At 40.1% G+C, this 27761-nt stretch overlaps 1 protein-coding gene across 1 annotated transcript in view; it reads right to left on the bottom strand.

The window, feature by feature from the left end:
* The window catches only part of DENND4C (DENN domain containing 4C), a 118292-nt gene that overhangs the window by 41066 nt on the left and 49465 nt on the right, over window positions 1-27761 (bottom strand). Inside the window, exons 3-13 of the mRNA XM_077817698.1 lie at window positions 25886-26138; window positions 24589-24658; window positions 22228-22397; window positions 20649-20890; window positions 17678-17744; window positions 16973-17031; window positions 15314-15458; window positions 13675-13850; window positions 8743-8843; window positions 1586-1804; window positions 359-504 (exon numbers count right to left, since the gene is read on the bottom strand). Coding sequence (XP_077673824.1) covers window positions 359-504; window positions 1586-1804; window positions 8743-8843; window positions 13675-13850; window positions 15314-15458; window positions 16973-17031; window positions 17678-17744; window positions 20649-20890; window positions 22228-22397; window positions 24589-24658; window positions 25886-26138 — 1648 coding nt within the window. The remainder of the gene's footprint in view (window positions 1-358; window positions 505-1585; window positions 1805-8742; window positions 8844-13674; window positions 13851-15313; window positions 15459-16972; window positions 17032-17677; window positions 17745-20648; window positions 20891-22227; window positions 22398-24588; window positions 24659-25885; window positions 26139-27761) is intronic.

Below are 27761 nucleotides of genomic sequence, written 5' to 3'. Positions count from 1 at the left end.
GTGAATATTTAGAATGCACTTGATGGAGGTATGAGAGGAGCAAGGTGGAAATGGCATGCCATGTACTCAGAGCAGTCTCCGTTTTTCTTTACATGAATCACTGAAATGTGTAGCTTTTAACTGGAGAAGTTATGGGAGCCCACTGCAAGTTTCCAACACTAACCAAAAATAAGATGAACATGCAAAAAGATGAAGGGGAAAATGACTCTGAATGATAACTGCAGCGAACTCCATTATCTCACAACAGCTGCTGCTGCTCCACTTTTTAATGACTAAAAGCCACAGACATTAAGGCACAATTAACAGCAGCACATAAATACTTTAAAAAAAAAAAAAAGAATGAAATACAATTGTTCACCTTTTCTATACAGTCATCAAAAAATGCCAGGCTGGTATCCTTGTCACTCACAAAACTGCACTCTTCTATGAAGCGGCTAAATATCTGTGTTTTGGTTAGAAGCATGTAGAACTTTGTGTAGGCACGGTCTCTACTTTTTAAAAATCCTGGTTAAAAAAAATTTAGAAAAACTAAATACTAGTTTTAAGATGAAGCCTCAAAAGAAACAGTCAACAACAACAAAGTCACATTTGTCTGCAGTGTTTCACCTGTCAATCGTTATACTAACACATAAAATCACTTAAATTTCAAGGAGTTGCTTTGTCTTTTTTTTTTTAAATAAAGTTTGCTTACTTTGCATTAGACAGTACATGGTGGATAGTCACTTACACCATTTCCCAATATAATTAGGTTCCTGGGTTTGTGTACTTCTTTCACACAGCAAGAAAGGAGACAAAAAAAATTCACATAAAAACATAAGAAAAAGTGACTGTAAAAGGTCACAAAAATGTATGGGATCTCAGGGGCAGATGTAGGATTGGAAAGTTTTTTAGAACCTTTTTTCAAGTGTCCCATTAACTATCTCCATTAAGAACTTTTCTCAACTCTGTCAAAACAGCAGCCTATCTGAAGTCTACACAACCAGAATGAATTGAGGGGAGTCAGTTGGTGTTCCTTATATTCTTAACCTTTTCCTCCCCTCAAAGTTTTCTATTCTTACCCTGTGTAGAATTAAGAACACTTTCATTTATTCTCTGTGTTATCAGGCCACTAGGGCTTGGCTTCTAAGAGCATTTATTCTCAATACAAGTTGCAAAGTTTCTATAATCCGAAGAGCCGCCTTAAATAAATGTGCACACCAGAGATAATGTCACATTATTGAGAGATGATTTTGTCAGACCTTCAACAATAGCAAGACCTGCAGTTACATTAGCAGAATGGCCACGTGACAACACACAGATGCTATTTATTACTGACCAGCTTTACTTATATTTTAATCAAATTACAACATTTAAAAGATTCAAAATAACTTAAAAGGGCAAGATTCTGCTTTCAGATGTGATGTTAATGTGAAACATGTGCTAATTAAACTGCATTTAAGCTTTTCAGAGCACAGGCCATGTCCACCAATGCATTTGGACAGCACCTAGCATAACAACATCCTGACCCTCACTGGGCCTTTGGGCACTATTATAATAATCACCACAACACCAACCCTGCCCTCGATGTGATCCAGGACAGCCTCACCTTGAAGGTCAAACAAGGAATCAGCAGCAGTAGTTTTATTTGAAGGTGCCTGAGTAATTGGCTTGAGGAATGTTCTGTACCCCTTTAAAATAGACGCCATGAAGCGCAGAAAAGCCTCTTGGATCTCCATCTCAAGTTCTGTCATCTTCTTCTGCCAAGAGAAATCTGCCTCTATAGGCGTCATCTCCACTGCAGAGCCGTCTTGGGTCTTTCTGTGAACTAGAAACAGGAGCAAAGGGAAAGTGAGCTTTATTACGGATGACATTAAAAGAAATTATCCTAGGAACACCCAAGACAGATTTTTCTTTCCTTTTATACTTAGCATTCCCGAAAGTAGTAAGAATGACAATACACGAAACTAAGGCCTTATCTACACTATGAAATTAGGTTGCATTTATAGAAGTCGGTTTTGTAGAAAGTGTTTTTATACAGTCGATTGTGTGTGTACCCACACAAATGCTCTAAGTGCACATAGTCGGTGGAGTGCGTCTACAGTACCAAGGCAACTGTCGACTTCCGGAGCGTTGCACTGTGGGTAGCTATCCCACAGTTCCTGCAGTCTCCGCCGCCCATTTGAATTCTGGGTAGAAATCCCAATGCCTGATGGGGCTAAAACATTGTCGCGGGTGGTTCTGGGTACATATCATCAGGCCCCCTTCCCTCCCTCCCTCCATGAAAGCAACGGCAGACAATTGTTTCGAGCCTTTTTTCCTGGGTTACTTGAGCAGACGCCATACCACGGCAAGCATGGAACCTGCTCAGCTAATCGTCACCATATGTCTCCTGGCTGCTGGCAGACGTGGTACTGCATTGCTACACAGCAGCAGCTTATTGCCTTTTGGCAGCAGACAGTGCAGTACGACTGGTAGCTGTTGTCAACATATTCCTGGGTGCTCTTTTAACCGACCTCGGTGAGGTCAGGGGCACCTGGGCAAACATGGGAGTGACTCAGCCAGGTCATTACCCTTTTAAGTTTCATCTCATGATGATTCAGTCCTACTGGCAGTCCTACTGCACCGTCTTTTAATGAGCAGCCAGGAGATGACGATAGCCAGCAGTCATACTGCACTGTCTTCTGCCGAGCACCCAGGAGATGACAATGGCTAGCAGTCATACTGCACAGTCTGCTGCCAGCAAGATGTATAAAGATAGATGAAGTGGATCAAAACAAGAAATAGACCAGATTTGTTTTGTGTTCATTTTCTCCTCCCTCCCTCCGTGAAATCAACGGCCTGCTAAACCCAGTTTTGAGTTCTATCCTTGAGGTTTTGAGTTCTATCCTTGAGGGGGCCATTCTATTTCTTGCAAAGCCACCCCATTTGTTGATTTTAATTCCCTGTAAGCCAACCCTGTAAGCCATGTTGTCGGTCGACCCTCCCTCTGTCAGAGCAACAGCAAACAACTGTTTCGCGTCCTTTTCCCTGGATTGCCCGAGCAGGAGCAGATGCCATAGCACAGCAAGCATGGAGCCCGTTTAGCTCACCGCAGCAGTTATGACGATTGTAAACACCTCGTGCATTATCGTGCAATTTATACAGAACCAGCACCTGAAAAACCAGGCGAGGAGGCGACGGAAGCGCGGTGATGAGGACATGAACACACTTCTCTCTAAAACTGTATTCCCCCACAATTTGGGGATCATGGTGTTAATGGGGAAGGCTCATGCCGTGGAATGCCAATTCTGGGCCCGGGAAACAAGCACAGAGTGGTGGGACCGCATAGTGTTGCGGGTCTAGGATGATTCCTAGTGGCTCCAAAACTTTCGCACGCGTAAGAGCACTTTCATGGAACTTTGTGACTTGCTTTCCCCTGCCCTGAAGCGCAAGAATACCAAGATGACAGCAGCCCTCACAGTTCACAAGTGAGTGGCAATAGCCCTGTGGAAGCTTGCAACACCAGACAGCTACCAGTCACTCGGTAATCAATTTGGAGTGGGCAAATCTACTGTGGGGGTTGCTGTGATGCAAGTAGCCAACGCAATCATTAAGCTGCTTCTATCAAAGGTAGTGACTCTGGGAAATGTGGAAGTCATACTAGATGGCTTTTCTGCAATGGGATTCCCTAACTGTGGTGGGCCTATAGACGGAACGCATATCCCTATCTTGGGACCGCACCACCAGGGCAGCCAGTACATAAACCACAAGGGGTACTTTTCAATGGTACTTCAAGCACTGGTGGATCACAAGGGACGTTTCACCAACATCAACATGGAATGGCCAGGAAAGGTCCAGGACGCTCGGGTCTTCAGGAACTCTGGTCTGTTTAGATGGCTGCAGGAAGGGATTTACTTCCCAGACCAGACAATAACTGTTGGGGATGTTGAAATGCCTATATTTATCCTTGGGGACCCAGCCTACTCCTTAATGCCCTGGCTCATGAAGCCGTACACAGGCACCCTGGACAGTAGTAAGGAGCTTATCAACTATAGGCTGAGCAAGTGCAGAATGGTGGTAGAGTGTGCATTTGGATGCTTACAGGGTCGCTGGCGCAGTTTACTGACTCGCTCAGACCTCAGCGAAACCAATATTCTCATTGTTATTGCTGCTTGCTCTGTGCGCTCCACGATCTCTGTGAGAGTAAGGGGGAGACATTTATGGTGGGGTGGGAGGTTGATGCAAATCGCCTGGCTGTTGAATACGTGCAGCCAGACACCAGGGCGGTTAGAAGAGCACAGCAGGAAGCACTGCACATCAGAAAAGCTTTGAAAACCAGTTTCATGACTGGACAGGGTACTGTGTGACACTTCTGTTTGTTTCTCCTTGATGAAAACCTGCCCCCTTGGTTGCCTCTAAATTCCCTGTAAACCACCTGTCCTCCCCCCTTCGATCACAGCTTGATTGCAAAGGAAATAAAGTCACTATCGTTTAAAAAACACGTATTCTTTATTGATTATAAAAATAGGGAGATAACTCACAAGGTAGCCCGGGTGGGGTGTGGGAGGAGGGAAGGAAAAGGCCACTTTACAACTTGTTGAATGACAGCCTTCTGTTGCTTGGGCTGTCCACTGGGGTGGAGTGGTTGGGTGCCCAGAGTCTCCTTGCCCCCCGCATTCTTGGGCATCTGGGTGAGGAGGCTATGGAACTTGGGGAGGAGGGAGGGTGGTTAAGCAGGGACTGCAGCAGCAGTCTGTGATCCTGCTGCCGTTCATGAACCTCCACCAGACGCCGGAGCATGTCTGTTTGATCCTGCAGTAGCCCCAGCGTTGCCTCATGCCTCCTCTGATCTTCCTGCCGCCAGCTCTCCTCACATTTATCGTCCACTGTCCTGTACTCTGCTATTGTGTCCCTCCACACAGCTCTGTCAGTGCCGGATGACTGCATGAGCTCAGAGAACATTTCATCGTGCGTGCGTTTTTTTCGCCGCCTTATCTGAGATAGCCTTTGGGAAAGAGGAGGGAGGCTAGAAACATTTGCAGCTGCGGGAGGAAAAAAGGGAGTGAAGTATTTTAAAAGATACATTTTACAGAACAATGGCTATACTCTTTCACTGTGAACAACACTATTCACATTACATAGCACATGTGATTTTGGTACAAGGTCGCATTTTGCATCTTATATTGAGTGCCAGCGGCTTTGGTGTTAGAGATCACACATGCAGTGCCGGGCAACAGAATTTGGCTTGCAGGTGGCCATGGTAAGCCAGTCTTTCAGCTTCTGCATCCTTCATAGCAGCAGCGCCCTCCTTTCCCATACCAAGCAAAGTCTGTTGAGTTGGACATTTAGTGCTGCGGTTTTAATGTTAACATGCAGCAGCAGAAACCAAACTAATCCCCTCCCCGCATCCAGTTCTCTGGGATGATCGCTTTTCCCCTCCCCCCACCGCCTGGCTGGTATCAGGGAAGACGCGAACAGCTCAGCGCCAATGGCTGCCCCCCCCACCACCCCACTCCACGGCTAACTGCTGGGAGGATTTCTTTTCAGCCACAGGCAAACAGCCCAGTAAGAATGGGCACCTCTGAATGTCTCTTTAATTAAATTCCCCTATTTCAACCAGGTTACCATGAACGATATCACTCTCCTGAGGATAGCAGAGAGAGATAAAGAATGGATGTTGCTTGAATGCCAGCAAACACCGGGACCATACACTGCCAGGCTTTGTCATGCAATGATATCAGATTACTTGCTACTAGCATGGCGTGGTAAAGTGTCCTACCATGGAGGACAGAATAAGGCTGCTCTTCCCAGAAACCTTCTGCAAAGGGTTTTAGAGTACTTCCAGGAGAACTTCATGGAGATGTCCCTGAAGGATTTCCACTTCATCCCCAGACACTTTTCCAGTAGCTGTACTGGCCATGAATGCATCCCAAGTCCTCAGGGCTACTTAATCATTAAAAATGCTTGCTTTTATAACGTGTATTATATTTAAATAGGTACACTCACCAGAGGTCCCTTCTCCGGCTTCACTGGGTTGGGAGGGTATTTCAGTCAGGGTGAGAAAAAGATCCTCTTGTCGGGGAGAACAGTGTGCTGTGTGCTCTCCCCAAACTTGTCGTCGTCATCCTCATCTTCCCCATCTGCAAAATCCTCAGGCATGGCGGAGAGTACCCCATCATCGGAGTCCACGGACAGGGGTGGGGTAGTGGTGCCGGCCCCTCCCCCCAGAACTTCATGCAGCTCAGCGTAGAAGCGGCATGTCTGGGGCTCTGTCCCAGAGCGTCCGTTTGATTCTTTGGTTTTCTGGTACGCTTGTCTGAGCTCCTTAAGTTTCACACGGCACTGTGTTGCGTCCCTGATGTAGCTTCTGTCCCTCATGGCCTCTGAGATTTTTTGAAATATTTTCGCATTTCGTCTTTTAGAACGTAAAGTTCTGATAGCACGGATTCCTCTCCCCATACAGCGATCAGACCCAGTACCTCCCGTTCAGTCCATGCTGGAGCTCTTTTTCGATTCTGGGACTGCATGGTTACCTGTGCTGATGAGTTCTGCATGGTCACCTGTGCTGATGAGCTCGCCTGGCCAAACAGGAAATGAGATTCAAAAGTTCCCAGGGCTTTTCCTGTACACCAGGCCAATGCATCAAAGTTCAGAGTGCTGTCCAGAGCGGTCACAATGGTGCACTGTGGGATAGCTCCCGGAGGCCAATACCTTCGAATTGCGTCCACACGACCCCTAATTCAAAATGGCGATGTCAATTTCAGTGCTAACCCCCTTGTTGGGGAGGAGTACAGAAATCGGTTTTAAGAGCCCTTTATGTCGAAAAAATGGCTTTGTTATGTGGACTGGAGCAGGGTTAATTCGGATTTAATGCTGCTAAATCCAACATAAACTCGCAGTGTAGACCAGGCCTAAAATTCTCTGCTCTTCATGAGATTACTAACTTATTTCACGTGGGCTACTGAAGAACCATTATATGGCACCTATTTCCATTCCCTATCATCATCTGGGCCAGATTAAAAAGGCTACATGCACACAAGAGATCTCTTTTCCGTAAGCCAGCCAGTCCTGCTTGGATATTAGATAATTAAAGTGGGATCCATCACAACACCTGTCACCTCCTAAACTGAATTTCATCTTTTGCAATGGATCAGTACACAATCAACATTGAAGATCAAGTTTTCACCTCGCTCACCACCTGGCTTCCCTATTATGTATTGTAAAATTGCGTCTCCACATAGAAGTGCCTACACCCGTTAAAAATTCTAACATCTCTGTGCAGTAAAGTGCTAGAGACAGCCAGGCGGCATGCAGGGTTTACACTTGTAATGTAGGCACTTTACTGCACAGAGATGTTAGAATTTTTAACGGGTGTAGGCACTTCTACGTGCAGATGCAATTTTACAATACGTAATAGGGAAGCCAGGTGGTGCCTCATCTACTTGTGCTTTCACAAAACTGTGAGAACGCATGCACGGTTTACACTTGTAACGTGAAAGCACAAGTAGATGAGAGGTGCTAAAAATTTACCCCCAGTATGCTATATTGCTACATTTTTTTATTTTGTCACTCCACAAAGTGGCTTTGCTTCAACCCTGTAATATCAATATCATCTCTATCTCAGTTCATTAAGATTTCTGTGAAATTTAAGAGAGAAAAAACTAGAATATCAAGACATTTTTGTATGAGTTTTGTTTACTATGTTATGAAGGGGCTTCAGTCTTCTAAAACTGAGCGTGGCAGACTGTTTTTCCTACACACGCAAGAGAAATCCGTTTCTGTGCTATCTTGATGACATTTTTCCTTAGCAGTGCTAACTTAATACGTGTAGTGCAAAAGAATAAAAGCATTAACCCAATTTGATGCACACCATTGCCTCTGCTCCAGTTAAATTTGGAACTGAGCCTATAGCAGCTTTGTGTTAGTTATAACATCTGACTCTGAATATATCCTGCTGAGAGAACTCAACGCAAGGGCAGGTTGGGCATAAGGCTTTCACTGAAAGCTTACTGAAAATAGAGGGAAAGGAAGAAAGTCATTTAATTCCCTAAATCATTGCATATTATTTCTGTTTGAATGTTTCCTTCATTTTACAGTCTTTATATACTTGTGACACAGGAGCCAGCACCACCTCCTCAGTTCAGTGTAAGGTGTGTATTATTAAACCAACTTAAAACTTCAAATTAAAAGGTCCTATCTATATTCCTAAGGCAGCAGTGTCTGAAAATAGTTTGAATGTGGCTCCTGCCAAACAGTTGGTTTGGACAGGGCAAAGCCAAAATAAGAAATTATTCACTGAACAAAATACAATTTCTCTACAAATATTTGGTCAGAGTTTAAGCTACTTACTGACTTTTATACTCACATTTTCAGTGGGCTATGTAAATACTGTTGAAAACTTATTGCCCTCATACCCTTAGCATTTTTTCAGTTATCTTGGCACTTGTTTAGAGTAATGGCCTAACATGAACCTAACAGACTCGTTTCCAAAATGTGGTTCAGTGTGAGCTTCGTTTGAACTGTGTTTTAAATACAATTCCCCTTTGACAGCCCCATCTATGTTGAGAACTGGAAAGAATCTCCATATGGTTTAAAGTTCAGAATGACAGCAAAGTAAAAGTGCAAAAATGTCATGCCATGTACTTAAAGGGATGGCCTTACATTTATAGCCATGATTCTTATTTGTTAAGGGTTGCTGGTTTATACCAGCAAAATAAATATTCTGTGAAAATTATTGTAATTCCTTTGCATAGGGCAGCTTCCTTTTCCATCCCCATGCTTTACCTGATGCCAGCTGTGGATGCAATTTCCTTAAGGTGCTGAGTAGACTTTTGCATGGCTTCTTAGGAAGCTGTTTCCAGTTCATGCTCTTCTTATCATCCGATCTACACAATGAAACAAACAATGCATGCAAAATAAAAAAGAATGGTAAGTGTATGAAAACAATGTTTTGTTACTTCACTTTCAAGATGGCACAATACCAAAACAAGATGGCATTGGAAAGAAGTCTTTTCATCACTTTTATTTCTGTGTAGAAATAAAATACACAGTAGAAAGAACAGAACTGAAAACTATTTTGTTTCCTCCAAATAATATAGCAGTCTAAACTGAGTTTGGATCTGATCCCAGATTCACCTGAAACCAGAACTTTTGTTTAGATTTGGTTTAGACATTTAAATTGGTGCTTTAATAAATCTCGAAGTGGCTGCTTTTATCTCATTGAAGAAAATAATTTAATCAGGCTCATCTGCACTTGATTGACATGAAAACATACAATTCATCTCACTTACTGACCTTCCTATTCCTATTCCATTTCGTATCCAATAGCAGTCGTATAAATATAAAATATACGCTTGGTGCATGGCAGAAAACGGTAAACATAGCAATTAGTAGGGTGACCAGATGTCCCGATTTTATAAGGACAGTCCCGATTTTGCGGGCTTTTTCTTATATAGGCACCTATTACCTCCACCCCATCCCGATTTTTTACACTTGCTATCTGGTAACCCTTGCAATTAGGAGCAGAGTAATTAGTATTAAAATGCACGTAAAAATTACAATAGTATTGGGGTCCAGCCTGGTATCTTTATGGTCATATGCTGCACTGCGACATGTACCAGACACACTGATTCAATGTCTATTTCCTGTCTCAATACTAGGCCAGCAGGGACTGGGAAGGCTGAGGATTTAGCACACACTTCGGGACCTATGTGGTTGATTAAGCAACGCAGTTAACTGGCCTAAAGTGAGGTTCTTCCTTGGTTAGAAAGACAGCAGCTACAATGCAAGTCCTTGTTTAGCAGAGAAGAAATAAACGGAGAGGGTGGGGGTGAATGCTGAGAACTCTAGGCATGTATGTGCCTCCCTTCTGGAATGCAAGGGGAGAGGGAAGTTATTGTAGCAGGGAATGTAGCAGATATTGCTGGCACAGTATCTAGTCAGTCATTTATTACTAGTCTGGCTGATACAGACATGCTCATTTGTTGCTTTGCATCAGTAATAGGATTGCTCACCGACTGTTGGATCACTATTAGTATAGCTGATTACATTCTTGTTTTTGAAAATTTTTTAGACATTTTACTAGAGATAAAATTGCCTGCAGAAATTATAAACAAAAGAAACACTTAGCAACTATACGTGTCTCTTCATTCTCAGTGTTTTACAAATAATGAGCCCAACCTCACAGGGGTCTTTGCAAGAACAATCACTCCCATTTTATTCATAACGAAACTGAGGCAGAGGATCTAAGCAAGAGCTGTCAAAAACTATACAGTAAGTCAGAGCCAAGATTAGAACTCTGTGATCCCTAGCTTGCAGTTGTGTGCTCAGGGAACTCTCCTCCCACTTTCTCTCCCTGATCTCTCTATAGCAACATTGGCTATACTGTTTCTCCAGTGCAACAAATAAAACAAAACGGAAGACTTATTAAAAAAAAAAAAAAAAAAAAACCTTCTTTTCCTAACAACCTCCCTCAAAAAGATTGTCATTGTTACTTTTGCAGATATAGTCTGAGAGCAACAAAGGACAGTCACTAAAGAGAACGTTGGATGAATGAAAGCCATTCAACATTTGCTGGCAGTAAATAATGCTTCATCAGTCTATGATAACGGATCTATAGCACTAAATGCTTTCAAAAGACACTTGTCAATGACTAGTTGAGATTGTTGTACTAGAAAACACTGCCTTTCTGAAAAATATTATCCCTTCTATTCAGCTCTAAGGGTCTTTCAAAATTAGCTTCACTATAGCAGCACTGTTATATTTAATAAAACGTATCTCCCCACAGAAAAAGGAATGGGGCTTAAATAAAAGCCAGCAATAACATTCATTTATAACACTTCACGTTTCTATACAGTCTTCACTGACATAGATACTGCATGAACAAGTTGCTGAGATAAAGAAATACCCCCATTATACAGGTGAGGAAAGAGTTGTCACATGCCTAATGAGAGAAAAGGAGGGTATGTATTTCCAGAAGTGAAGCTACCAACAGCTCCAGTCTACTTCAGTGGGAGATGTAGGTATTCAGCACCTCTGAAAATCAGGCTATAGTTACTATCAGTAAAATGGCCAAAATAAGCAAACAATTTTAGGTGATCGTCTTGAAAACATGAACTTATGTGACTGAGCTGGGCAGGGAAACCAGGTCTCCTGCGTCCCAGTCCCCTGCCTTAACCAAAAGATTTTTTGTTGTTTTTGGTTTTTTTAAGTTTAAGTTTGAGAGGCTTTTTAAATGTTACATTTTGCCACTGTTCACCACCACCAGGTTTTAACCAAGTTAGTGCCGGGAACTACAGGAAGTCCCACAAGAAATCCAGTTCCTAGAAGATTTCCAATCCATTAACTAGCCCAAATAAGTTTTATATTATTTGAACTTTCATCTGCTTATTTGAACTGAACCTTTTGCAATTCATTTATCTCTACTTAATACCACACCACTACACACTGGAGATATGGAGAATCACATCTCCATGACTGAATACTTAAGTCTCCACTGGCAGTGTTTTTAAACAAAAATACCCCAAAACCAAATACTAAAGATATTGTTACAAGAAGAAGAAAAAAACCTTTCAATTCTATTATTTTCCTCTTCCTAGCCACCATTCCTTCTGTAATACAGTCTCCTAAATGGACTGCTGAGAACAAATTTTGCAATATTTGCATTAAAAAAATACACAAGCAGCATTGTTATGCAGTATTTCCTTTGACAGTACCACAGGAACAGTGAGTCTTGCAGTAGTTGAAAGGAAACACTTCTTTTTCCAATAAATATCACAGGAACTGTCTTCTTGACATGAAAAAGAAGAAAATGTTCAAACTAAGTCAAACCCACTGACTAATTGTAACTCAAATATTTAAGCATGAAAATCTGATTAGAGTTAAAAATTTGACATGGCACAATACAAAACGTATTTCTGCAGAGGAAAAGAAAACATGTACGGTGTGCAATTACAGCCAACATCATCATCATTCAAGATTGTTGTTTCCAATAGCCTGGAATAATCGTAAAAGGCATGAGACAATTCACTAAATAATTAAGTCTAAATTAATCACCATCTTATTTTTACATTAATGATTAAGTTTAAATCATTTTAATAAATACGTTGAGGAGAGAAAGGTCAACTTTTCCTTGAGAGTGGGAATTGCACAGACAACTGCAAAAAGGAGACAACTGCTTTTGGTTAACTCATTCACAATAAGGAAAACACAACAACCGTAGCACTTAATGAAGCATAGTATACCTTATATGTGGTTTAAAAAATTAAAAGGGACACAGTTAACATGAAATCTAGCCAGCTTTAAAAAAAAAAAATAGTTGTAAAAGTAGTTTTGGGTACCAGAATCCCTCTGAGATTTGTGGTATCATAATTACTTTCTTAAAATTCTCTCTATTGCTAAAGAAGATAAAGAAGGAAATTTAACTAACTATACAACAATAAAACTGACTATATGCAAAATGTTGAGATGCACAAAATAAACAAACTGAAGATAAAAACACTCTACTCATTCAGTTGCAATACTGATAGGGGTCACTTAACACTAGTAGGTTAGCATTTTCAGACGAGCGTGTGATTATTAGATTAATGGGAGTCCTTTATTACAGCAAGAAAAAGGCTTCTACAGTCATTCAGCTAGTTCAACATGTACTTCTTTATTATTATAGTTCTGCCCCTTCAGTCACTCCTCCTCTAATTTGTCTATACAGTGCAGTATTTGAAATAACATAATGGAAGTTACCCAGAAATCAAGTTTGTACTGCATTGCACATAGAAGCAATAGAAAGCAATACAGTTTCAACTGAAATATTTACATCACAAATATTGCCAAGGGCACATTCAGAGCAGCATTATCAGATATTTTTTCCCCACTTCAGAGTTATGGTTTGAATGTAATTCTTGGTACATAAAATGTGGTTTTGAAAAGAATTGCAGTTTGACTAGTGAACATTCAAGAGTTTGAATTTTGGAGTACCAGAAAAATCCTCACATCTGCTGTTCTCCACAGACCCATTTGCCATCATATTCTATACTAAATACAACAGGATTAGAAATGCAACCTAAGGGTCTGAGTTTTAATGGAAGGTGTTTTTTTCCCTCCACATTCTTCATATAATATATGCCTCATGTCATTATAACTCTCATCCAGCTAAAGGAACTAAAGCTTCCCTAATGACTTAGAAGACTGAATTCATGCTTGACAAAGGACCTGAAAAGTGGATATCAGCATTGTATATACATTTCTATTTCAGCTGGTAGTTTTACATTAAACTGAACATCCGTATGTTCGTGGGACACATGTCTGGAATTGTATTTCACTCATGCAGACCAAATTCAGATATGGTGTAAATGGTGGTGCAAGGGTGAGATTGCAGCAAGGAAAGCAACCAACAGGATGGTATAAGATGCAGGCCCTTCCCATTGTTTAACTTACACCCTCTGATCACTTGCTTCTTCTGTCCTACAATTCCACCTTCCTCACATTAGGTTACTGTAAGCCTTACACATTCAGACTTACACCACCACTTGCATCACACTTCTGAATTTAGCCCAAGAGGCCGATTTGGTACATTTTAGTTTTCTATGAAGCATTAGCAGCAGCAGAGAGAGAGAGGCTGATGAAACATTCTTCTATATTATACATGTCTCCTTAGTGGTTACTTTAGGGATTTCTGGATCCCTATATAAAATCAGTAAAGTTAAAAAAAACCAAACTTACAGGTATACCATGTTTGTGTCTAAGTCAATGCAAACAACATCCTGTGGTGGATCATACAGATCAAAGTATCGTGAATCAACTCCAACTATAAATGGAACAGGAGCACTGAGCACTGCTGCCAGAGACAAAGGACACAGGGGGATGTATGGACACTGCCATTGAAATGGAAATATCATCTGAAGGAAAAATGAAATGAAACCCATGTATTAAACAGGACAACATAGATATTGTGCAATAAAAAACAACAAGTGAAGTTGGTGAATACAGAAAACAAACAAAGACACTAAGAGCTGTGTTACACAGTCAACTAAAGCCACCTTCAAGGTTGCCTTGCAGGTTCTTCAGTGCACTTTTTAAAAGGGCTGCATAACAAACTGTAGCAATTCTAATAGTTATAACGATTAAAACTGAGACCTAATCATAACTGATATTCACAAAATGCCATTGCTGTAAAACGGCTATTTAGGGCAATCACACATTAATTTACAGTCAAATATTAAATATATTAGCCACTCTTGAAGGCATCAGAAAAATTCATTGAGGAAGCAAGAATTTCATGGATTTCTGCTATAGTTCCTTCACCAACTGTGTTTGCAATATCCTCACTGATATGTCCACAATTAATTTGCTTTGCACTGGAAGAGAAAATGCACTTGAAAAGTATATTTTTAACCTAATCTGCAAACATTTTGCTAAAAGATTTAAAAAAATGTTTTTAAGCCCCCCCCAGAGGAAAAATATAGCTGCACTGAAGTGTGAACACTATGGCATTAACAAAAGATTTCAGAAGCCATGGAAGTTCTGAGCTTCAAACCTTGCTATTCCCCTACCAAAGAGAGAGATATCATTAACATCATAAGCATAGGATTCAAGGGAACTGTAAAGCCAAAGAGAGAGGTTCAGAGTAGGTTTCTTCTCAAGTTTTAGGCTGAAGTTTCTTGCAGTTAATTTTCGCTCAGAAAAGAGACTGTTTATTTCAACAAGAGTTGATTGAGCTATGTGAGTTTATGCAAATGTTTTTCTGTGTCATTCTAATAACTCAAAAGTGTTTTTTTTTTCACTTTCCATGAATTTAACCCACAAAGAGACTAGTATTATTGGCACACATAAAGATATCTGGTTCAAAAGTACATCTTCAGAGTCTCCTGAGGCATTTGAATTTGGATGTACAAATCTCTAGAGAGTCTGTAAGAGTTGGGACCTAGCTCCCAGCTACCTTCCTTGTGCCCTCAAATTTTCTGTGGTACCGCCGCTGAAGGACACACAGACCCTTCTCTAGGACCTCTGACCTGCTATTTGTGATCTCTGACTTCCCAAGAAGTCAGCATTCCATTACCTTGGAAAGCATCAACCATTAAATACCCCAGAAGCAATTGTCAAGGACTGCAAAGAGTCAACAACTTAAATAAAACAAAGAACAGTGGCATTTAATATAAACACAACAACACAAAAAGATTACAAGATCTTTCTGTCATAGTTTGGCTGAGACTAGGCATAAGTATTTCCAAGCCAAAAGGAGGGGGTTTGGGGTCAACTCTAGAAGGTGATGAACAAGAGTGGAAATCGTAATGAAAAATTACACTGTGGACTCAGCAATGACTTCATTCATTCACTACTGTACAGAACATCCTGTACTTACAGCGACTACAGCTTCAGCTACTCCAGTCAGTACAGCTGGTCTCAGAGAGTGCAGCAGGATCTTGCCCTCTAGCAATACAAAGAGTAACAAAGTAGCACAGTTTTCTGGTCCAAGATTCATCAGCAAAGTACTGAAGTTTGCTCCACTAGGAAGAGAAGAGAAGATTACTTGGATCCAAACAGTAGTGTTCAACATACAGCTAAAGATATAATAATTGCTACAGCAACAGCAATCAAAATGCTGGGCATTTACTGGGGACTCTGACTGGCTGAGAGGAGTTGTTGGCTTCAATTCATGTCATTATGAATAGCTAGTCAATAACCACCACCTCACTACTGGGTTTTCACTATTGCAAACAAAAACTAAATCCAAGGGAACCACTTTATAATAGCTTCAGTAAATTGTTCTTTGTTATGTTTATGAGTTTCCTGTTACGTGCATGAGCATCCATCAGCCAAACATGCTATGAAATAAAATAGGCATTATGAAAGGAAGGCCTGTTTGGCTAGTGAATGTTCCAGCTATGCAGATATCTGGCATCACTGTTTAGGATGGAATACTTCAATCAGTTCATCAAAAAACTATACCCATTCATGTTAGACCCGTGGAATCACAGGTTCTAACTGCAGCTGGGTCAACTCAATCCTTCATACTTCTGAGATAGATACAAGTTTAATTCCATGCCGTTTAGTTTGTGCGCTTTTTTTTTCTTTTTTTTTTTGGTAAGTGATGTGTGGATATTAAAGATTCTATGACACTTCATACAAAAGATGTGGGGTTTACCCTCCTGTCCTGGAGCAAGTGTCTCTCTCTATGCACCACACCACTGTGCAGTTTGCTGTCTGGCTGCTATTCTCCACTACTAAGGTGGATACATTCCAAAGGTGCTCGACACTTGTTATTTGCAAATAACTCTTTGGGATCCTCCAGCATAGGAGGTACAATATAAAAACAAAGTTTCCAGAGATAATATTGAACAAAGGTTGATTGAAGTGTTAAAATTGAAAAGCAAATTTGTAAATATAAATATGTATACTACAAATTTAAATTGTGCGTACAGGGCTCCAGAACAGAGACGGCTTCAGACTGCTTTTGCAGAGAATGTGCCAACCCCCATGGGCTATACAAACACATCTTTAGACTCATTTTTGCCTTCCACTGTGCTTGCACATGTATGCACACTAGTTGATTGTATGAAGCTGGTGGCCACACTCTCCCATGGATTAGAAGGGGGGGAAAAGGAAGTAGAACAACAAATAGTCTCTGTTGCAAAAGAAAAATATGGAGATCATGACGTATAACTCAGTTCCCAAAATATCAACTATTTAAAAAATAATCACTCTCAGCTAGCAATCTCTGCTCAAAAGAGATCCCACACTGAGCTAGCAAGCAATCATCTGCTGCTCACATATAGTAACTATTCAAGCATTATTACTCCCTCATGCATGACGGGGTTTGTACACTACTTTTCCACACAAACTGCATTATAAATATACGGTATACATACATTTGACCTGTTCCAATTATTTCATATTTGATCGTATTATGGTAAAGTTTTACTTTCTCTCACGCTTCATCCCCAGCCCATTTGTTTTAAAAAACAAAAACAAAAAACCTTCATCAATAAACCATATAGAATTTAAACATTGTTAATGTTACCTGAGTGGCAAGGGTGTAGAAACTGGTTGAGACAATATTAATGCATCATGGGCAGAAAGCTGGAAAAGGTGAAAACATTAAATGGATTTATATGGCCAACTCAAGAGAGTACAATATTCCAATCAAAATTTACGGCAGAATATTCTGATGGCACAGCAGGCACGCTAAAGACAGTATGTCACAATGCCATGCAGGGAAATATCACCAGGGATAACTCTTGAAAGTTCTGTTCACTGGGTCAAGAAGACCCAGAGTAATCACTGAGACAACTCACAGAAGTTATAAGAAGCAGTCTGTGACACAGCAGTGAACATTCAACCACTGCCTGGTGATTAACAGAGTGGCACTAGAGCCACTCCTCTTGAAGTGTCTGATCTGATCTAGAGAGTTACAGGGTGGATGGGTAGGTGAAAGAAGAAATATGGTACAGTAAAGGGTGCCTACAAAACAAAGAGGTAAGTAATGGAAATTTGAGGAACCAGAAGAACATTCTACTGCCAGTTTCATGACTGTAAATCTGGAAGAGCTCCCATGGACTTTCAAGTGAACTACTCCAAATTTACAGAGCTAAGAGAGGAGCATTTGGCCCCTTGTAAAGAGTAGCTCTAAGGCTGAGGACAGAAGCCCAAAGGAAGAACCCACACTTTCAGTACCTGGGAGAAGGCCCACCCCACCTTTAGAACCAGAAACAGATATTTTAGTTACCTGTACAAGGATTCTTGGTCTTTGAGGTGAAGGGAAAGGTATATTGTGCATGAAATGGGATATGTGCCTGAAAAGAATATTTTTTTAAAAAAAAAAAAATCAGTTTTCAATTCAGCAAATTCAATTTTAAGTATAGCAGACAACCTTTTATCGGGTTTGTTTTTACAGATTTTCTTTCTTTTTTTTTTTTTTTAAACTCCTTTATAGCAGTCCAGAGGAGGGTTTGCAAACTCACTCACTTACACACCTAACTGCTGTAGGACAACAAGGAGGAGATTCCTCAAGAGCAAGAGGAAACTGCATTTAACTTCCTATAATATTGTGTCAAGCATCAATTATTCAGCGTATGAGACAACAGGTGAAAGATACACATTTTAAAATTCAAAGTTAAATTTATTTTTAAAACAGCATCTTGTTAAAAGAACCCACTTACCATGCCTACAAAATGCATTCAGATTATTAATATCACATGCTCAGGTTGTGTGTGTTTAGAATCTATGGCACATGTAGGTTTTATTATTGTTGTGTTTTTATTGCAGTGAATATTTTTCCAAATACACAACACTAAGCGGAGGTAAAAAGAGTACACTGCATACTACTTGCAAACAGGTACATTTAATCTGGGGATTAAGTGACATGGCATTGTCCCTCTGAACACAACCTCCTACCCACCTCCAAAAAATTATGAAAAATGGACCACTACCATGACTCTTTATTCTATCCATACTCTAATGACAGCAGGGAATTTCTCATTGCCTGCTAGCTCACTTAGAACAGTGAGAGTTTTGTCATGCTTCACACCTATATGCCCCAACCTCTCATAGCAGTAACTTCCAAGAGGGAGAGTTTCCATGCCAAATCCTTGGCTTCTCCCTTATCAAAGTTTTTAACGTTTCATTCATCCCTATGGCATCCAGCCAACAAGGGGGTCAATTAGCACTAACTGTGGCAATTTAATTAGTCTGACACTTGTCCACTAGGAACTGGACTGAGACCATCCCACTCTTATCAAACACTGTAGTATAGTTAATAGCTGTAAAACAGTGGTAACACTTGGTCATTACAGACCCTGGGCTGGATTCAAATTGGCAGTCTAGAAGTCAAATGCTCTATATTTCATTGATTAATGCAGCTTCCCCAATATTTTATTAAAATAAGTGGGAGACTGCTAAAGTTATTCTCACCTCCCTCACAGCTTAGTTTGAGGTGAATTTTGGGGTGTGGAGTGGGCAGGGGTTGTCAGTGTCGTTAACTAATCTCGATGGACATTGATCCTACATTTCATCCAAACTAACTTCCTGGATAATAGTCAGTAATACTCCATTCTCAATTAAAATTAAGTCATCGGAGATCTATTCATGGGTCTTGGTTAGGTCAGGAGATTACTGAGCAGATTGGTTCAGTATGATATTCTCTGATTTCAAGGCGCTGTAAAATGCTACCTTTGGAAAAATCCCCAGGGAACTGGGAACTATCAACTTAAGGTCATCTGCACTTATTTTTGTTTATATCTTCTGAGACATGATTACACAACACGGAACTAAAAGCTCCAATAGTTTACAGTTTTCAAAGATAAAAATTCTTAAATCGCTACTTTTAATATTGTAGGTGGTATTTGAATCTAGTTACATTACTAATTCAATTACCATTTTAGCAGTGTACACAATACCTTAACAGATAGAAATGATGGTTTAAGCTACAGTTTATGTATCAAGCATTTTTAGGCTGTAATTGTACAGCGAAGTTACTCTAACACCAATCTTAAAAGGAGAGATTCATTAGTTATTAATCCAGCCTTAAAAAAACATAATAGTCCATCCTGAAACATAACATATTATTCCATCATCACTAATCTGAATAACCAAAAACTAGAAAATCTCCAGCCTCAGCCTGATAAATTGGTGGTTAGGAGGCAGAGAGGAGAGTTTCACTGATGACAGGAATCAAATATCAGTGCTACAGGTCAGAGTCATCCAAACGTACCTTCCCATTAATAGGATTACAGTCTCCTCTGTACTCAGTTAATGTACACAGTTGTCTAATACAGTCTTCACTACTTGCAATGAGCTGTACAGAGATCATTTAGTTAAGATTCATAAAAATGCTCTCAAGGCCTCTTTATCCATACATAAATTGCTACAAAAATATCTCCTTCCCACATTCTTAGTGTGTAAAGAAAGTAAATATTAGCAGCTCTGGGACCTCAAGGGCACAGTGGGAAACACAAAAGATACAACCAAGAGGCATATTGTCTTTTAGATGTCCTTTCCAAAAAGGAAAGGAAACAAAGGGGAAGAGAGAAAGAACACCAAAGTCTGCACTGGATCGTCTGATGAAATGTAACCAATAAACCAATGACACGGTCATTTCTAGAAGTGTGCCATTTCTGTAAGTCTCAATATTTCCAGCACACCTGCCACTTTTTTCAAGTGTTGTGAATTAGTTTGTTAGGCATCTGATGGGAGCCATGAAATCCTGTTCCTGATAGAGGTGGTCATGACCACTCTACATTAATTGCTAAATTTAAAAAATAGACTAAATATGCATATTCTTTAAACATCCTTAGAGTACCCTGTTTATACCCTCAGTGACTTCATACCAAATCAATTCATTTTAAAAGAACAGATTTACTTGTCTAAATTGCAGTGCTGCAAATGTAAGTCAGGATCTAAAAATCTAGCTGTTTTTTGCCTCTTCTGTCACCAGTAAGGGAACATGGAGACAGAACATGAATAAATGAGGCAGCAAAAAATCCAGTCCACTCCTCATAGCACTACTGCAGAGCCCAGATGTCTAACAGTAGGAACAAGTAATTTTTGTCAATTCAGTAAAAGACATAGTACAGTTAAGAGTACAGAACAAATACATCAAGGAAGAAGGTGCTATTTACATATGGTCACCTCACTTTTTGAGCTACAGCTACATTTAAGTGCCTTGAAACATTAATTTATTTGGAAGATGCCAAACATACTTTTCAATGGGAAGAGGATGAGGCCCAGAGACAGAGAGCTTGTAGATGAACATAAGAAATTTCCGAAAGGCTTCAAAGAAAGGCCAGTGAGAGAGAAGGCAGATGCATGTGTTGGAATTGATGGATTTGGAAGTAACCACTTTTCGCTCCACAGCTGTCAGGAGACCCAGCTGCATATGCTGCTTTTCTGTTAGCAGCTCCCGGGAATAAGGCTCATAAAATTGAATAGCAGCACCGTACACCTGAAGGATGAACAAAAACAAACAAAAACACAAACAAGCAAATGTTTATGACCAACATTAAACAGAAAGTTGGGTTTGATTTCTTTAAAGTACTCTTCATTCTTTTTGCTGAGTGTTTGTACAATGGGGCCCTAGTTCATGGCTGGGGATCCTAGGCACAACAATACACATACACAAATGAAATATTTGATTCTATATTAAAGCATCCTTATGAATATATAAATATGAATTTCTAAGTTTTTCACTATTTCTTTTGTCTCTCCCCCTGCCCCCCAAAAAGTTTATATATAGTAAATTAACAACATCCAGAAGGAACCCGATGAAATGGCACCTTCTGCACAACCCAAACCAATTTAGAAAACCATTATGTTTCTCAACATTTCCATCTGAGGGTCGCACTAAATACAAAGGAGCTTGAAGTTTAGAATCCATTTTACATGGACTTTTGACAAAAAAGTGACTTTTGCTAACACTCCCAATCTTGCCTACCAGAGTTTCAGGTTAACTGAAATATACTGGAAAACTGATAATGCACGATCAATAACCTATTATGTTCCTTATAAAGGAAAAAGGTTGATACAGGTTTCACTTGTCCTTTGATCAACAAGGTTACTAAGTTGGAGAAATGGTTTGGGGCTTCTTGGATGACCATGGAGCAATATTAGAGCTAGGTACTGTGTGATGAGACCAACAGAAACTAAATCTAAATATTATAAATGAGGCAACTGAAGAGCCCCTTTTCAGTTGAACAGCTTTTCTAGAGATGGATTAAAACTTCTCTTGCCCACATGGAGTGAGTTTGGATTTCCTGATCCACCAGGTCCCGCAATTTTAGTTCTATGGAACCATAACTGTGCTTCATTCCCATGCGACTAAACACCACAAAAAACTCTTCATATTATTTCCTTCCTTCCTGCCTGCTTGCCCGCCCCTTGCCCTCCTATAGGCTCAGCCACCTCGAGCTCTGCATAGGCACTATCACCCCAGTGTTCATTTTGGGGCCAGTTTCCTACATGTTTTTTTGTGTATTTTGGACATTATATTTCAGAATTCCCCCAAAGTTCTAGAAGCAAGACTAATTACTTGAAGGGGAAAGGAGATTATTTTAGCTAGTCAGTCAGTCACAAGTGACCAGGGGGATTTGTATTTCCTCTTTCCACAATAAATCCAAAGTGCATCGGTGACAGACATTCAGTAGGATAACTGAAATTTCTCAAATACTGAAGGAGTAATGTATATTTTCTCTCAATACCAACTGAATTCTAGCTTTGGATAAGTCCTGATATCAACCATTAAAAAAACAACAACAAATAAACCAACACAATATTAATTCATACCTTTTCTGCAGAAGAACCAGTCAGGACAAATGTTGAAAACACTGGTAATGGGTATTTGGTTTGAGGATCCCAGCATTCAATAGTGGCTCCCATAGGAAGGCAGAAAAGAGGTACAGATTCTGACAATGGGAATGACTCATAATCGTCCTCTGGATATCTGAAAATTAAGCCTTTTTGGAGAAAAAGGAAAGATTGACAAGTGCGTTTTCAGTGCTCTGCAAGCCTTGAACAAAGTAACAGCAGTATGTTTTCTATAGCTATACATTAAGATCTACTGCTAACCAGACATCATAGCTGTGTGTACATAAAACCTTAGGTGGGGCGGGGGAGAATTCCTGTTAAACTGGAAGAGACTAAACAATCTAATGTGGATTTCAAATATCCACGTAAGTTTAAAACTCACTTTTTGCAATAGTTCAAACAATTCCAAATTGTAAACTTTGATAACTGAATGTTTGGCTTTAAACTATATAGGAGCTGCTTAAAACTTATTCTAATAAGTAGATGTGCCATTTAAAGTGGTTACATTACAAAGGAATTCCCCAGGGAGGAAGCTACACTAACAATGCCTTGCTGAGCAAAATTAATGTTCAATTGAACAGAAAGATGAACTCACTAACTGGCTGTCTACTTTAAAACTTCAATTAATTTATATTAATCCTTTGGTAATTTAACTGCTAGTACAGACGTGTGACCATTAAATACCTTTTGGGCAGTATTTCTGGCTGGCTGAGATACTCCTGAATTACTAGAAACACTGCATAGAAGTATCAGCATACCAATGTCACTTATCTAGGTTATTGTATAGCACCATCCACCCTAGTATCTATGGTTTCCAACTCCACTCAGGAAATAAATGTTGGCAATTTATTCCATTCAATGGGCAAAGGAAGAGGCTTGTCCCTAGACTTCTGATGTCTTATGCTCCATAAGCCCAACTGGGAAGGTCTCTTTTTTGGAAACCTAATGCTACTGCCACTATTTTCATGTAAATTCAGACACAAAGAGATTTCCCCACCAGTTCTTGGTTGGGACATTCCTCAGCCCCTCTCCTTCACTTAAAACAGGTGAACAGATTGCAGGAGGACAGAAGAAATGCACCTAGCTTCCATGGTATATGCAAAATGTTCTGATGGTTGTGAGGAACACACAAATAAAAACAAAAGGTTGCCTGGAACCTCCAACCACTTCTTACTCCCCATCATCCCCCAAAACACAAACAAAATAAAGACAAACTTTTTGCTGACTAAAAGCAAATACAAATGCTTGTTAAACTGAGTTAAGGATACCTGGCTGCAGAGTCTGCCAAGGCAAGCCATAAAAATAAAGGAAACAAGCAGCGAAGTCAGTACAGAACACAGCCAATTGCTTGTAATAATGGTAGTCATTTGGTAGTGTATTATACCTAATCTCCTCAGACTGAACTGGCTTCCAATTTCCTACCAAGTGCAATCAGAAGTTAAGAACTGAGTGTCAGGCATCTTACAAGGCACCCAGAACACCTGGTGGTAATTCAATGCCTCTCCACAGCCCTGCTAAAATATAACTTATCCAGGTGGTCTGCTGGGATGCCCTTGCAGTTTCTTCACCCGACTACAATGACAAATAACATGCAGCCAATATAGTTAACCCTCTGCTCTCACTGCTCCTCCTCTTAAATCCAAGCTAGCTGGGAGGTGGCTATTCCAGGCTTTCACCCTGATTTTTTTAAACCCCTCCTCAACAATCAACACTTCAAGCTACGTCCCCACTCAAACTACCCTTCAGTTTCCCAAACACCACCTCTCCGTGGCATTCTCAGGCTCCATCATCCTGGCTTCTACAAGCCCCACACCTGCTACTGAAGGGTATACAGGACTAGGCTCCTGCCTCATTTCCATCTGCTCTCAGCATGTAGGTCTGTGGGGCATGGACTACTTGTTCTCAATGGCGAGAAACATCACATATGGAGCTGCTTAAGACTGAGAAGTTATGAAGCTGTTTGTGCTCTCTACAGCCCTACATCATTTAATTCCCTTCTGTCTACACACTACATCTCAGATGCTCCTGCTGGCAGTCACTAGATTTGACCAAGAGGGAGCTAAAATGAGGACATTCCCAGTGATGGGCCCTGAACTCTAATCTTAGCTTGTTCAACAAAGGCCAAGTTGATCTACCTTTACAGCTAGGTACAAGTGGGATAAGCTGAGGAAAGGATTATAGGAATTCATTTTGGTTGACATTTGTCAATGGCTGTTATACACTAGATCTCTGCCCTGAAAGCAAAGTTAATAAGTTGAAAGAATAATTTAAAATAAAGTTAGGCAGGACACTTATATACTTCTGCGAATATATGTAGGTGCTCTTCTTTGCAAAACTTACCAGCTTTATATGCTATTGAATTAGAAGCCGGCATAGACTTCTTATAACAGAGGTACACACTGGACCCCCACTGTAAGACACAAATCAAGTCTCATCAAAACCCACAGAGACAGCACCTGAATGGAGCAGTACAGATTAAGTGTTTGAACCTATTTACAGTTATACCCAAAGCAGAGACATTTAAATAAAAAATGTTAGAGGAAACATATTGCTGGCGTTCATCAGCCCAACACATAACAACACATCATGAAATTCAGAGTTAATACTGTGCCCTTTATCAAAGGTCATAAGTAAAAAGACACACGCACTGTCCTGTGGCCAACAAATAATGAAACAGGTACAGGTGAAATAAAGCAACTGCAGCTTTCACTTCTGCATTTCCTTCCTTTTGTCATTCAAGTCAGACCCTTAGAGGGACATCATTAGCTTTTACAGAATCAGAAACCAATGGAAATGTTTCCACAGTGGTTTTTTGTGGGGTTGGGGTATGGCAACGTATACAAGTGTTTTTAAAACAGATTTCCCCGCAGTGTTTGAAAACTAAAGGAGTGCTGCACTAAGGGCACGTCTAAACTATCGGTACTACAGCAACGTAGCTGCAGCACGCTGCAATAGCATAGGTATTTCTGAAAAGGGTTTCTCCATCAATGTCGGTAATTCACCTCCCTGAGTGGCCAGAGCTAGGTCAACAGAAAAATTCTTGTGTTGACCTAGTCAGATCTACACCCAGGGTTTGGGAGGCTTAACTACGATCCTCAGACACTGCAAGTGACATAGCTAGGTCAATCTAAATTTTAAGTGTACTCTACAGCTCAGAAACTGAAGGCAAAGCAGACTATAAACAAAAGTAAAGCTAATTTCACTGGTGTACTGTCCAACAGAAAGTCCAAACAAAGAATATAAGCAGTGAGCTGGATTCTCTGACTTTTAACAAAACAGTGTTATCAGTAACAGAGGTAAAGAAATGTGTTTACAGTGGTTTTTGTATTGGCCCTCAAGTACCACTAAGGTGGTTTGTTTTTTCCTTTTCCTTTTAAAGGGGAATAGTGTGTCAACACGCAACTTGAGAAAATGACTAGTTAGTTAATGGAAACAATCCTGGCAGAAGCTTCTAAGGAAAAGCTGAAAGAAGAAGAACTACAAAACAAATATGACATTAAGTCATACTGAGAATGAAAATATATTAATAATAGAATACACACACTAATAACAGCATTACAGAGTCCAAAGCCTTCCCGTTTTGTCCCTTTTTGTTTTAGAAAGGCCTAAACTTTTAAAATGACACATTTATTCTCACCATGCCACAATTTAAGTTCTTATCAACTTTGCAGAACGTATGGGGAGGCGTTTCTCCTTTGCTGGTAACAATAACACAGATATCTGTTACAGCCAAGGAATTCTGAGGCCGTACTGGAGGAGCCCTTCGATAGGTAATAAAGATTCGTTGGGAAGTAGCTGAACTGTTGTTAACATTGGCACAACGACCGTAGGGAGTAGCTTGGATCACCTCACAGCCTAAAATTACACGTTCCTTCCCTTCGTATAGAACTCTGCAGATGAGGGAAACAAATAGAAAGATACAAACATTACACACAGATACATCATGTTATTTGTACAGAAAAATGTATGCTGTCTTTCTAGGACTGCAATCAGCTTTGCACATCAATAGTAAATAACTGACGTGTGAGAAGTGTACATTTCAGAGTCATCTTAACCATAGTCTCACAAGAGCAAGAGCTGTGAGGGATGTGAAAATATACAGTAGGCAACCGGCCTATGCAGAGAAACTTTTTAAAAGGGGACTTCAGTGAGAACGGCAAGTTTTCAGCATTTCTGTGAGGTGCCTAAATATGGACGTAGGTGTGTAACTTTCGGACCCCAAGTCTGAAAGTTTGGCCCTAAGTACTTAACTAAAAGAACAGTGGAGGTGTTGCACTGTCAGTTGTAAAAGGAAGCTTTCACAATGTTTCCTCACACTATATCTAAACATGTCTTATGCTAGGAGTTATTCCTTTTCAGAAGCACTAAAATGTCACCAAATTCATTCCAAGCTCATTTCAATTATTTTTAAGGGACTACTAGAAAAAACAGAAATTTGCTAGCTTGGTCAGCTTTTAGAGAAGTGGGCCAATCAAAGTTTGGATTCATGTCTCTCTGGCATTTTTTGTAGGGGTTCTTAATCTGAAACACTAGCCAATTAAAAGGATTAAATTTTCTGTTTAGTTTGCCGGGATAACCGCTAACTTCCAGGAGTAGAAACCTGTAAGTATCCTCAGCATGGAGGAAAAGTTGCTTGGACATGAACAGTAGAAAGAAATATACAATTCAAACTGTACCAAATCATATTTCTAAAATAATAATACAACATGCAAGTTTTATCTTCCCCCATCCAAAAGAAAGCAATTGTTCTGTCTAATCAGACCTCCACACCACTCATACTTACCACTTTCACACAATTTTAAACAATATTTCTAAAAATCTTAACATGCCTCTTTTGTTTCCCTTGACTAAACATATTTAGTTATGCTGAGGAGTCTCTTTTTCTTGTTTCCAAGAACACTGGCACCTAGCATCTCATCACATGTGTTCCTTTTTAGTAAGTGGATAGAGTACCTGCAATTATAGCTGTCCCCAAACATCCTGTGCCAATCACTTCTGTGACACACCACTCATAAGTCTTAAGAGCATACCATGCATTTGTGTCCATGTATTAAAAAAACTAGTACCTAGAGTATTACATTCAAGCTAAAAGATCAAGTCAACTGAGAGTATGACATAGCTTTCATATTATGTCAGCATGCAGCAGGCTAAACCAGTCAGTTGATCCACAGAAGACTCTTGCACAGTGGACTTCAAAAAGCAATTTTAGTCCATTAAAGGTCTGATCTTGATCCTGCACCACTGAACTAGATGGACACTAAGTCAGACTTCGTGCCCCTTACTATGAGATTATTTCTTTGGGTTGCACAATAATAATTGTATGTACATAAGAACTCAGATGGTGCAGAATGCAATATAAAAATGGATAGAGAGAGCATGCCGTGTATCATATTACCCTCACTTTTGATTTACTAGAAAAGTGAAGTGTTCCTTTGTACCTGGCATGGAAAATTTTAACTGAACAAATTAAGTCCAGCAAAGTTTTAAGAAACTGAAGATAGGGTCTTATAATG

This window comes from Eretmochelys imbricata, chromosome 5 (assembly GCF_965152235.1).
Source record: "Eretmochelys imbricata isolate rEreImb1 chromosome 5, rEreImb1.hap1, whole genome shotgun sequence".
Classification (NCBI taxonomy): domain Eukaryota; kingdom Metazoa; phylum Chordata; order Testudines; family Cheloniidae; genus Eretmochelys; species Eretmochelys imbricata.
Note: the sequence above shows the minus strand (reverse complement) of the source record. Positions and strands in the feature narration are given on the sequence as shown.